This window comes from Zootermopsis nevadensis, unplaced genomic scaffold (assembly GCF_977971745.1).
Source record: "Zootermopsis nevadensis isolate Lab colony 2312 unplaced genomic scaffold, Znev_1.0 Znev_ptg000023l, whole genome shotgun sequence".
NCBI classification, from domain to species: domain Eukaryota; kingdom Metazoa; phylum Arthropoda; class Insecta; order Blattodea; family Termopsidae; genus Zootermopsis; species Zootermopsis nevadensis.
In genome coordinates this window covers 7,989,720-8,002,814 of record NW_028259155.1, presented here as the reverse complement: position 1 = coordinate 8,002,814, position 13,095 = coordinate 7,989,720, and the positions used below count along the sequence as shown (strand labels likewise).

Below are 13,095 nucleotides of genomic sequence, written 5' to 3'. Positions count from 1 at the left end.
TTTATACCGAATTATTGTTCCGTTTAACTCTGGCTAGTTTACCAAGCGTGGGAGGAGAGATTAGTATTCCAAATGCTTGTTCACTTGTACTCAAACACCCATCTATCTTGGGAGCACGGCACAAATAACAGAATCACAGACGATGACCTCGGCCTGTCTGCTGATGACGTGGCGAGAGGGCGATGGTTCATGCTTACAACCTATTTAACATCTCCCTTAATATTATCCTCCCATTTATTTCTCAAGTCTTCTTAGTGAACACTTTCTAAAAGGGTTCACCAACAAAATCCTGTATGTACTCATCTTCCCTGATCCTAGCTACACGCTCAGCCCATCACTAAACTAAACCAGATGCTCCAACAGCTACGAATATGATGGGACTCACCTGCCAAGTGATCTCACAGTAAAAATGATGGTGCGCTGGAGTTCACGGTCTCCTGCTGTTAAACTTTCAAAAACTACTTTTGTCATCTCTTCAACGCAAAATGACAGCAATGGAATGGACTGAGTTAACTCCACTTTGTCTTTCTGACTGAGAGGGATGTGTTCCTCAAGCAAAGTTTCAGATTCTGACTGCTTTTCCTCCACCCACTTCGGATTGAACACAAGACACTTTGCATAGGAAGCAAAACTGAGCCTTACAGACACAGCTTGATCTCGGAGGTAATGAAGCCAGTGTTTTGGCATCTCAGGCTGATGAAATGAAGAAATGTGGGTGGACAGCTGTTGCAGAGCATTTGCCATTGACAAACGCACATTCTCATCTTCTGAATGAACCAAGTCCAGACATCTCAAAACCTGGTTTTCCATCTGTTGCAGGTAACCCAATCCAGAAGCCTTGTACAATTTTCTATCAGAGTGACAATCGACACACAGAAGCTTGTAAGTGACTTTGGACATCTCCACTTTCCTGAAAAATTTTCCGACATTCACATTTCAGAAAACTTCTAACTGTGCAGTGGTGGGAGATTACTTATATATACAATTTTTTTCCTAAATACATATATAAACATATAACTAAAAACTAGTTCCAAGGCACAGCATCCATCTTGAGAAGCCACTAGTATGCTCAGTGTCAAGAAATTCCCCACTTTTTATGGAACCTGAAGGTCACAAGAACCTGCCACTGACCCTAACCTCAGCCAGATGAATCCAATCCACACGCTCCATCTACACTTCCCCAAGATCCATTTTAATATTATCCCCAAATCTACAAGTAGGTTTTCTGAGTGGTCAATTCCCCTCAGGCTTTCCAACCAAAATTCTGGATGTATCTCACATCGTCCCATTCATGCTACATGCCCTGCCCACCTTATTCTCTTCAATTTGATCATCCTAGTAATATTTGGTAACAGACTACAAATTATAGAGTTCCTCATTATGCAACCTTCTCCAGCCTCTTGTCACTTCATGTATAAAGGCATATTCATACCAAACTCTCACAAAGACACAAGCATGAATCCCATCCATGGTGAGCTGCTATTAGAAAATTTTAAAACTATATTAACACGAGTTCCCTACTTACTCAAAGATAAGAGTTTTGGTATACGTTCTGACACCTACATTTGGCTACCACGAAACAGACAGATGTCAGTAGGATTTGAGGTTCTGATACTGGCCAGTATAAAGATGACTGTCTTCTGGGTTGCAGTGCCACGGTCTGGTCGAAGTTTCCCAAAGTTTCAAAGGTACTTGCTGCAGCAAGGTACTGCAACCTAAGAGACAGCCATCTTCAGACAGACGCCAATCAAGATTAAGATCCGTACAACTAACGCTGCTGCTTTCCACATCAACTTCTATGAAACTACAGGGCACAGTACACCAGATGGCTGTCATATTCATGTTTGCTACTGTGATAACCCGAAATCTCACATGGAAATATATATTCTGCAGAGTGCATAAAAGTTCCAAAGGCATTCTTTACGCCACATCGTACAAATAAGGTATCAGATAGTTCATATGGCCATTAATAGATGGCAGTATGAATAGTTCATGTGGCCACTGATAGAAGGCAGCACCATCTTTTCAACGATGATGTCATAACAGAGGATCATCATGCCACCTTGCAAGTTCTATCACCCATCATGCAGGCATTACTAATTCTGAGGGGGGAGGGGGGAAGAATGAGTTTGGACAAGCGTTTAATTGTATGTATAACATATATAGCAAATTTTATAAAAATCTCTCAGCTATTCTCATGTTGTATGGAAGCAAATGGACATCAAAAATGAGGATGTCATCACACAGGATCATGGGTAATGACATTGCAGAGGTCTGTTCACACACCTCACAGGTTCAAGCATTCAAGTACTAGTATGGAGTAGCCTCCAAGAGCATTAATATGTCCATCACAAATTTCATGAAAATTTGTTCATTGGTCTCGAGTTATTGTATGGCAGAACATATACTCCATATGATAGATGGCAGCACAATTTCTCAGCTCAGAAACATGACAGATAGGACGTGCCCACTCACTTACACTAAAATTCAAGAAATGCCTAAGAACAATATCAGTATATCCTATTATTTATATCAAAGAGGAATAAAATGAGACAACTTAAATTATTAACTCTCCTGCCAAGAGAACAAATGATTATTATACATAAAACATGAATGCTCGTGCACAAATTCAATACAACGTGTGAAGAACATTGACAACCCTGTTTCAAGTACCAAATCAAAAACCTTTAAATAACTTACTCATGCAGACAAAACTGATAAAATTAACATTATAATATTAGTTTGTTGAATCAAACATAAACATAATACATTTTAAAACTGATAATAAATATGAGTCAAAAGATATAAAACTCACATTTGTATGCAAATAATGAAATTTCATTTTCTATAATTTCATGCAAAATTAGAAATTCATTTCGATTTTCCAACCTTGAGTACACACAACTTCCTGCAAGAACACACGTCATATCACCGATGATTGATGCCAGAGAACGTTGGAGAGGAACATCTGTGTCGCTGTTCGCCAAAGCTGGCTGAAGTAAATATGAGAACACTCTCATAGGGCTGAACTGTTTCATCTGCAGTATGAATGGAATACTACGCACCACGCTGCTCGCAAAATCATTTTGCTCACTTCCAATGCAGTGTTGCATTAAGCTGAACCTCCAGTCCAAATATTCGCAATGTGAAATATGGAGGAGGTGATTAAGGCACAACATTTTAAACTCACTCCCTGCAAAACATGAAGAAATAAATGTAATTTCTTGAAAATGACATAACAAAACTGTGAGTACATCTAAATTCATGATTTTGTGAAACATAAATGTAAACTGTTTTTATAATAAATGGTCTCATAAAAAAAAAATCAAAATAAAACAATTCATTCCACAACCCTCTCACACAGACTACACAGTAATTTCTGAAATTTTTTGCCCTACAAATACAGTCATTTACTAACTGTATGTACAGACTTCAGGTGATTATATTATAGAACTTCATTAAAGTTCAGACTCTCGTAAAGGTACTGAATATTATCTGCATAATGCTGTTTCAATCAAACCATTTCACATCCCTGCTACTCATGGATGTGCAACACTCAACAAGAGTTATCAGGATTTCTTTCATCATACACAAGCACTCCTCTGTAGTTTGGTTCTGGGTTAGTTGAAGTCAATTTCTTTAACCTAGTTACTTTACTTCTTACAGAAACTGGGGAAAAACAGGAGACAAACGAGACAGGACATCAACTATTTATAAAGCTGTGTACAGCATTCTCAATAAGCATGGTTTACCTATAAAACTAGTTCCGCTACTCAGAACATAATTAAATGAAACCTACAGTAAAGTGCAGTAGTTTGATGTATTTCCTATTCAGAATGGGCTGAAACAATGAGATATTTACTGCCAATACTTTCAAATTTTACTTTATAAAATGCCATTAAGAACATGCTAAGATCGTGAGGAATTGGGACTGCTATACAGCAAAGCTTTGGCAACAGAGCTGGCTAGCAAAGTGTTGTAAGTAGGTTAGGTTAGGTTGGGATGCTTGATCGCAGTACGGTAAGTAAAACTGCAGAGTGAGCAAGAAATTGCCGTAGGAAGTACCCGGAAATAAGGCAAGGGGCAGATTAATCAGTTGCCTAGAACAGACTACATATGATGGTCACCAGAGTGGATTAGCAAATTGCGCAAAGATGTTGACAGATGGGCGTCGAGCAAACCAGCCAGTAGTCTATGGGATGACTATACCAAATAATCACCAGAAGATAACCTATCCAAAGAACATTTCAGAGGTCAGAGCACAGAGACAGCTACCACCATAGCATTCCAATGGAACCAACCTTGGAGATTCTATAGGCAGCTTGGAGCTTTACCAGAGTTACCAGAGATAAGTAGCAGTGTAATCTGCTGGGGGCATCACTTATAAGATGGGGAGAAGTGAACCTCTAGCCTCCCTGGACAGCCTGCATCACTACATAGACTTATCAGCTTCTGGTTTATACTGACGTTAATTAATGAAGAATTTACAACCTCTATCATATGCTAGTAGAATGTAAACACAGGGACAAGTTCACACATCTATGTACACGTATGCCATGCCCTCATTAATAGGCGTTCTCTGGCCGGGTCCGGCAAAGCTGATGCTCCACCAGGAATATATCGATGAGAAGCCCATCCACTTTGCTAAAATGGCAGCAGCACTGATGGGACTCAGCCATACTGCTAAAAATTGGACAGTGGCAACAACAATAACCTTATATAGATTCTGCAATAGTGTTTTACACCCTGATGATGGGGAACGGCAGGACCTTAAGAATATATGAGATCCTGCAAAAAATTCTATGTAATGCTTTTTAAATAAAACCAAAATTAGGCCATTTACCTCGTCGTCCACTGGATCCCCATCGAGGCCATCCTGGCTGACCCCGTATCACGGGGAGTGCTCGCCATATAAAACAAGCCAGTATTGGCTATAAAAGGCGAGGCTCCTGGTGGTAGGAGGTCAGTCGAGCCCGGGGATCCCGCGGACAACACACACACATGATTCAGTCATAGCAGTTGTAGCTAAGTGCGATAAAAAGGCACTGTCTTCTTCAACACACTACACCAGTAACTGTTTTATTCATTAATGAATGTCGCATCATTTGAGAACTTACTTGACAAAGCAGTTAACTGTGTGACAAGAGACAATAATGAATGATTCATATTGCCCTCTGGTGGCACTTGTTCATGCCATGGTAGTGACAGTAACGTAACAGCTGCCTCAATGTCCTGCTGCAAAGCGTAACGTGACTCCGGCACGTGCAGTAAGCTGCCAACCATCTCCAAGCACATGAGAATGACACATTCCCCCATTTCTTCCTCTTCATTTTCATATGATAATGTAGCCAGTACTTGCACTAATAACCTGATCATATCACCAAAATAATCATCAAAGAAAGTAGTTATAAAAGGTGTTTCATCTGGAGGGCTACGACAGTTATTTTCCAACAAAACAATTACCTCAATGGCACACCTGATTATGCTGTGCATAGATTGCAACAATTGTACCAACTGGGATACTTCATTTGTTCTCTTTAAGGACTTCATCAGTGCATCCAACTCATTCAGCAATTTACGCCATGTCGAACTCCCATCAGCACAAGAAACCTTAACTTTCTGCACACCTGCACTATTAACGTCTCTACTCTGAAGACCCGTGCTACAACCACTTCGGCCACCACTGACCGCGCGATCAGTTTCTTTAGGTTTCTCAGCATGACCTTTCTGCTTGAACGTCATTTCATCTCTACTTTCTTCCATCCCATCATCATCATCTTCATCATCTTCAACATCTGTATAATCATCGTCCTCTTCCTCCTCCTCATAATTTTCTTCTTCCTCTGTCTCATTTTCAATTTCTTCAGTCTCTTCATTGATCTTATCTTCCTCTTCAATCTTTCCTCTTTTTACATCTTCCTGTCCTTCCCCCAATTCACTTTCAATCTCCTCCTGAGGAGAATCTTGCATTGTAAGCGAACTTGATAAGTATGAAGCCATATCCTCATACACACACCATTGCAACAGCTGGACAACATTCTGAAATTAACACAAAGAATAAGTTAAAGGAATAAAACAGTACTTTTAACCTTAAAATTCCCTTATTACTGAAGGACTCCGTCGATTGTATAATGATGTTATTCACAGGTTATGCAGCAATAAATTACTGCGCATGGTTAACTGGAAAGGTCCATGGATCGCAGTGGTGGCCATTTTCATCTGTAAGGTGCTCCATCCATCATCCAAACCAAATACAGTGGATTCCGGTTAATTGGGACACATCGGGACTAGAACACTTTGGCCCAATTAAGCAGCTGCCCCAATTATGCGAAGTTCCATGTGAAGAGTTAAAAAAGTTTGTTTTTTAAGATTTGTCCGAAATAAGCAGCTGGCCCGATTAGGTGATGGCCCAATTAACCGGAATCTACTGTATATTCCAAATGCAAGTTACAAAATACTATTGCTAATCAAAATTGCTCAGTAACATACAAATAACATTCCTGTGTATTCCACTGAATTTATTTCTTTTGTAAATGTCCACATATTCGTTTTAAGTAAAACGACAGCGTCTTAAATTCTAACCTTTTAGACCACTTATTTGAAGTTTGGCTACCAAAAATAAAATACAAAATTCTGAAAACCCATGACAGATTTCATGAAAATTAATGAAGCTGCTGAACCAATACACAAAATAAATTACCCCGAATCAGTTTTCAGCATGAAATACAGATCTTTTCAAACAAGTTTTATGTGTATATGAGCTTAGTAAAAATTTCAGTCACAAATATAAATACGCAACAACGATGACTCAATAAAGTGTAAATTCTTGCAATTAATCTTTACTATAATTTTACTTAAAAAGATTATGACAATGTTTTACTGAATATAGCAATCAGATCATCACACTAAAAGTTTAACTAAACACTCAGTTCTTCGCTACATTTTTATTTTTCTATTCTTTAACAATGTGTCAGCATACAGTTCACCACTAGCAGTACAACGCACCAATAGCCCAAGCTTGACCTTACCAAATTTACCCTCACGTCTGTTATTAACTCCGTGATGAGGTGGTCATCCATATAAACACTGGGCAGCTTTTTTAGCAATACAAGTGCAAGAGAAGCTGCTGACTGTACAAGTTCATCTGCAACATTAATATCAATCACTATTACCACCTCGCTTAGTAATCTGTCTATTATAAAACTTTAAAAAAAATATAGTTTTTTTGGGTACTTCAAGTTTTCTACAGCTTAACATTCTCTTAGTTTAAATTCTAAATGGACGTGTATTCAGTTCAAACATGTTGTTGACTTTCAAAATTCCTTTTTTTAAAACCACAAGTGACTCTCAAATTTGTATCAGACCAAAGACAGTCAATCTCTGCTGATATGAACTGACAGCACTAAAAGGGAACGTCCAAAGGTGAACTACCATTATCACTATTATGTATTACCTACAAACAATCATATAATAAATCATTTATCCAAATACAATGCAAATTTCTTTATCTGAAATCTTTATAACAAAAGACTAATTGCATGTCATAATGTTTATTTATAGCGTAAAAATTGTCCCGCTCCGTAGCTGCGCGGTCTGAGGCATCATGCTTCGGAACGGCGATACGGAATGCGCGCTGGTTCGAGTCTCGGGGTAGAAGAAATTTTCTCATGAGCTTTCGACCGGTGTATGGGACCGGTGCCAACCCAGCATCGTGAGGAAATTGGGGAGCTAAAATGAGTAGCGTAATCCGGTCAGGAAAACTAGCAATGGCTGGGGGTTCGTCGTGCTGACCACACGTCACCTTGTATCTGATTGGATGATCATTCACCTCTGCTTAGGCATGTGAACGTGAGGCCAGCAGTCAAGTTAGTCGGCTTTGGCTCTCTGGAGCTGTTACGCCACGGATAGCGTAAAAATTGCTACACATAAATTATTACCAGTTTTTATTATCAGTATAATTTGACTTCTGCATATCAATTTTAATTCTAAAAAAATAATGGTACGCAAGTCTTATTTGGATAATACAGTCCTTAAAAATCACCTGAAAGTATAGATGCCTTCCACTTAACAACAATCAATTTCATAGCAGAAAACAGGATTTCATCAAAATCATCTGATTCTGTTCCATTCAACTCTGTTATAACATCAATCACGTCCTTCAAAGTGTGAGAAAATTGAATTCTTTCTTCTTCAGGAAACTCTTTAGAAGTAAAAATCTCACTGGCAATTGAGAGAACTGATTTCAGTTGCAGACAAAGTGTGTTCTGAATCTGAAACAAATGTTAAATGTAAAAATATTGACTTTAACAGGAGACATTTCTAAAGCATAAATCTTTACCAGTCCCTGCACATACAGAGTCAGCAGAATTCATGTAACCAAGTCATATGAAGCAGTAAATCACAAGTGGAGCTGACGTGAAACTCGTATAACAGTACGCATCAGACTGAAATACAATATATTGCCATTATTTAAAAACACAAACAAACAGATAAAAATGAAAAAGAACCAACACAGACTACAAACTACCAGCAAAGAGAACCTTCAGACACAGTACAATTTAAGCCAGAAATGCTGAAAGAAACTTACTGAAAAAGCATTCTTCCCTTCCTTTATACATATTTACTTAAACACATGTTGAGAGACAACCTTTTTATGAAATAAATTCCTCATGCATTACTCCAGGTAATTTCTACTGGTCGAGATGATGTATTTGGCGGTTTCTCAGCCCCGTTATTATATTCTCAGATTCCACTATTCTACCTTAAAAAGTATATATTTTTCTTATCTTACTGTTAGTTCTGCCATTTTATGTTCCTTATAGACATAATTTATTTCGACAACCGTTCATCTTAACAAACTCTGCAACCAACCCAACATTAAGTCTTGCCATAGCTGTGTTTTCCATGTAACCAAATGCAATTAGCCATATAAAGGGCACTTTGTCCCTGTAAAGGGGCACATTCATTCTTTCTCACATAACCGAAATGTATTAATACAAAAATAATGCGAGCACTTACTTACCTACTCATTCTGTGGCTTTACGGTCGTTGGAGGACCTCAGCCGCCTCTTATTCCAGACATTAAAATTTTGTTTAACAGTGGACATTTTCATCAAGACCTACATGTGTTTCTGCACACACATCAAGCGTAACTCACTAAATTCCGGGTCTACAATTTATACTGTAACGGCCTTGCTTGCATTGCGTGCTCGGCCGAGTGCACTGTTGGTGTGGGATAGAGATAGCGTGTTATTCCCGTGAGTCACAGGCGAATCAGTTTCATTGCGTCTCTCGTCGCGGATTGATGTTGATAATATGGTGTACAGTATTAAGCAACGTGTGTTCTTAGTCGATACATATGCCAAATATTCATCCTACGGAAGATGCCGCCGTAAATATCGCAGACATTTTCCCGGTGAAAGTGTTCCTAGCAGGCCCACGATAGAGAGATTAATAAAAAAAATTTGTAGTACGGGATCAGTTTTGGATAAAAAGAAGAACAGGAAACCACAATTCATTTTGGCAATTTCCCAAGAAGAGCTTCGTCAAGTATTTCGAAACATGTTAACGAGATGTGAAGCTTGCCTGCAAGCACAAGGAAGTCACTTTGAACATCTTTTGTGATTTAAGGTAAGAAAATTAATGTAATAACATGTGTTAGTGACGAGAAATATTCGTAGTTCGCTGTTACTAGCGGCACTGAAACTGATTCGCCTGTGACTCACGGGAAGAACACGCTATCTCTATCCCACACCAACAGTGCACTCGGCCGAGCACGCAATGCAAGCAAGGCCGTTACAGCAGAAATTGTAGACCCGGTACGTATCAGAGCAAAAATGTTTTTAAAAAAAAGAGTTGTAGATAAAAATGAGACACTGTATGCCAATTTACCTTTTCCATAACCTTTCCAGTTTTAGAGCTAATTGACAAATTAGTAACTTCATAATATAATTAATATGAGCTGACGTATAAAGACTGGCTACGGACTGGATGACTGGGGTTTGATCCCTGATGGGGGCAGAGGATATTTCTTCTAGCCTCTGCGTCCAGACTGGTTCTGGGGCCCACCCAGACTCCTATCCAATGGATACCAAGGTCAGAAGATTTCCGTCTTCTGGGTTGTTGCGCTGTGTAGTCTGGTCGATGTTAACCAACGTTTCAGAGGTCATACTGCCTCCGTCATCGCCCTGATGACGGAGGCAGTATGACCTCTGAAACGTTGGTTAACATCGACCAGACTACACAGCGCAACAACCCAGAAGACGGAAATCTTCATACTCACCGCTGTGAGAACCTCAAGTCTTAGATACCAAGGTCCTTTCCCCAGGGGTAAAGCGCGGCCGTGGCGTGATGCTGACCACTCACCCCCATCTAGTGCCGAGGTCAAGAATGAGTAGGAGCTATACCTCCTCTCCCCCCAAGCACCTACATGGCGTATAGCGGGACAGCTTTACTTTTTTACTATATAATCTAATTAATAAATTAAGAGAGAAACTGAATTTTTAAGCTATCATCATAGCTCAAGAACTGTTGAAATGCCTTTGCTCTAATCTTATATTAAGGGTCTTTGCTTATCCACCCTGACTGTTAATAAGAAAGCATTGGAAGTTACCAGTCACAAACAGAGGCAATAACACAGAAGATGTGCCACAACTGTTCATAATTTGTTTCATTTTGCTGGTTACTGACACTTCAAATTATACTTAAGAATACAACATATAAACTATAATCTTACCTTCACATCCATTGTGAATCCAACCTTCTTTAATATATTCGCAGCTAGCTTAAATGCCTGGGATTTGATTTTGAGAGGTGCAACAGTCAAAACATCAGACAGTGCGGCCCAAAGCTTGTTATAAATTGAACGATCATATTCCATTACACTGCTGAGAAATGAAGACAGGACCTGAAACAAATGCACAAGCACTGTGAAAAGAATACACAGTAGAATAAATGAAGGACTCGAATGAAGTAAAAAAAAGAGAGACTTCAGAACAAATAACATTTGTATAATATAAATCACATCATAAACAGACATAATGTATGTGTGTACAGAGTGACCAAACTAATATAAACACGCAAGATTTGAGGTTTTCACAGCGGTGAGACTGAAGAGGTCATGCTGCCTCCAACATCAGGGCGATGAATTCTTCACCCTGATGACGGAGGCAGTATGACCTCTGAAACTTTGGTAGACATCGACCAGACTACACAGCGCAACAATCCAGAAGACAGAAATCTTCATACTATCGCACCTGATGACAGAGGCAGTATGACCTCTGAAACGTTGTTGGACATCTACCAGATTACACGGCGCAACAACCCAGAAGACAGAAATCTTCTGTCCCTAACTTCATTGTGTGAAGACATTTATATGTGTATTTGGATGATGCTGATATCATTTCTGACCTTGTACTGTTTCAAATACCGACACACACCTGTAGCACTACAGTCTGAAACCTGACGCACGTGTCCAAAGAATCTGAGATGACAACTTGAAACTGAGAGAGATCCAACTGCTCTTCCAACACGTCATTGCTCTTAGGCACAAATCTCTTCAGAACAAAAAGTGTTTCTGTGTTCTGATCCAAGTTTTGAACGAGAGTGATATCTAGGAAGAAAGAAAAAGTATGCAAGCATGTACCATCTTCAAACATAAAATGTACTTAAAAACGTTATGTTCCATGTTATATAAATATATTAACATTTTTTTAAAAAATTCTTGAAATCATGCATGAAAATCAGTAGTGAAAAAGAGCAGATTTTAAAAACACTCAACTGCACAAAAACAACAACCAAACAAAAAAGTAAATAAGTTATATTATTATTTGATCTAAAACTATTTTGTAGTACGTACAAACTCACATTAATATTATTCAGATACCAGATATTTCTACCTTCGCATCCACAAACCATTAGCCACTACAGAGCTTATTATGGAATTTGTCATTTACATCTAGACACAACATAACAAAAGCTACAATTAACTAAAACTAACGTAACCTAACCTAACCTGGCATCAAAGTTGTAGATGTACACAGATGCAGATGAAAGATGGTAAGTACATTATGCTATTCAAGTGTACTCTACTTTCTTTAACGTGGTGCAATCAGTTACGACAACATCGCAGGCAAATGAACTTGTTGGGTAATTTCAACCCAACCAAGATGAAATGGTAAAAACACAATAAACATCATAAAACTATTGTATTCTTGTGGAGGAAGACATCCAAAAATGGAATGATGACCAGTGGAATGTTAAATACGAGGTGCGATCGGAAAGTTTCAAGATTGTGTCAATAGAGGGCGAACCGGATGTAGTACGAGCTTCTGCCGCTAAGGGGTGCGGCCTACATTCATAGTGAATCAGTGTGCCAGCCGGCATCATCGAACTAGCATTTGTTTCTTAGTTACGGGCGTTTTGGTAGTGCATTACACCGACCCTCCTGCGATTTCGGAATGGGGTGTGCATAAAGACTCGCCAAAACGGCTACGGAAACCTATGAAATGCTAAAGCAAGCATTTGGGGAGTCCGCAATGGGTCGTGCACAAACTTTTGTGTGGCATTCACGTTTTAAAAATGGCCAAACCTCTGTCGATGATGACGAGCGTTCTGGACGACCATCTTCGAGCACAACGCCCAAAAATGTTACAAAGATTCGGCAGGCCATTCACGAAGATCGACGTCGTACCATCAACGACTTGTGCGATATTGTTGGGATAGGCTATGGGACCTGTCAGCTGATTCTAAAGGAAGAACTCCACATGCGACGCATCCTGTCTGAGGACCAGAAGCAGAATCGACTTCTCATTTGTCAGGAGCTCAAAGATCTTGCAAGAACTGACCCCAACTTCCTTTCTAAGCTCTGTGTGACTTCTTCCTCTTCCCAAAGATGAAAATTCAGCTAAAGGGAAGGAGATTTGAGACGATAGAAGAGATTCAGGCAGAATCGCAGATGGTGCTTGACAGGCTGACAAAGAAAGATTTCCAGGGATCCTTCCAGGCTTGGCAGCGGCGCTGGGATCGTTGTGTTCACTCCCAGGGGAATTATTTCGAGGGTGATGGATGAATTTAATACCTAAGATAAGTGTACGG

At 39.4% G+C, this 13,095-nt stretch overlaps 1 protein-coding gene across 3 annotated transcripts in view; it reads right to left on the bottom strand.

Annotated features, from left to right (window-relative positions):
- LOC110831919 (serine/threonine-protein kinase ATR) overlaps positions 1-13,095 on the bottom strand; it is a 54,833-nt gene that overhangs the window by 36,182 nt on the left and 5,556 nt on the right. For 2 of the 3 annotated variants that reach the window (XM_087354527.1, XM_087354526.1), the window contains exons 5-11: positions 11,439-11,611; positions 10,736-10,906; positions 8,042-8,270; positions 7,029-7,144; positions 5,118-6,039; positions 2,890-3,193; positions 386-910 (exon numbers count right to left, since the gene is read on the bottom strand). In XM_087354527.1, the coding sequence (XP_087210653.1) occupies positions 386-910; positions 2,890-3,193; positions 5,118-6,039; positions 7,029-7,144; positions 8,042-8,270; positions 10,736-10,906; positions 11,439-11,611 (2,440 nt within the window). The remainder of the gene's footprint in view (positions 1-385; positions 911-2,889; positions 3,194-5,117; positions 6,040-7,028; positions 7,145-8,041; positions 8,271-10,735; positions 10,907-11,438; positions 11,612-13,095) is intronic. The other variant, XM_087354528.1, reaches the window with a different exon arrangement.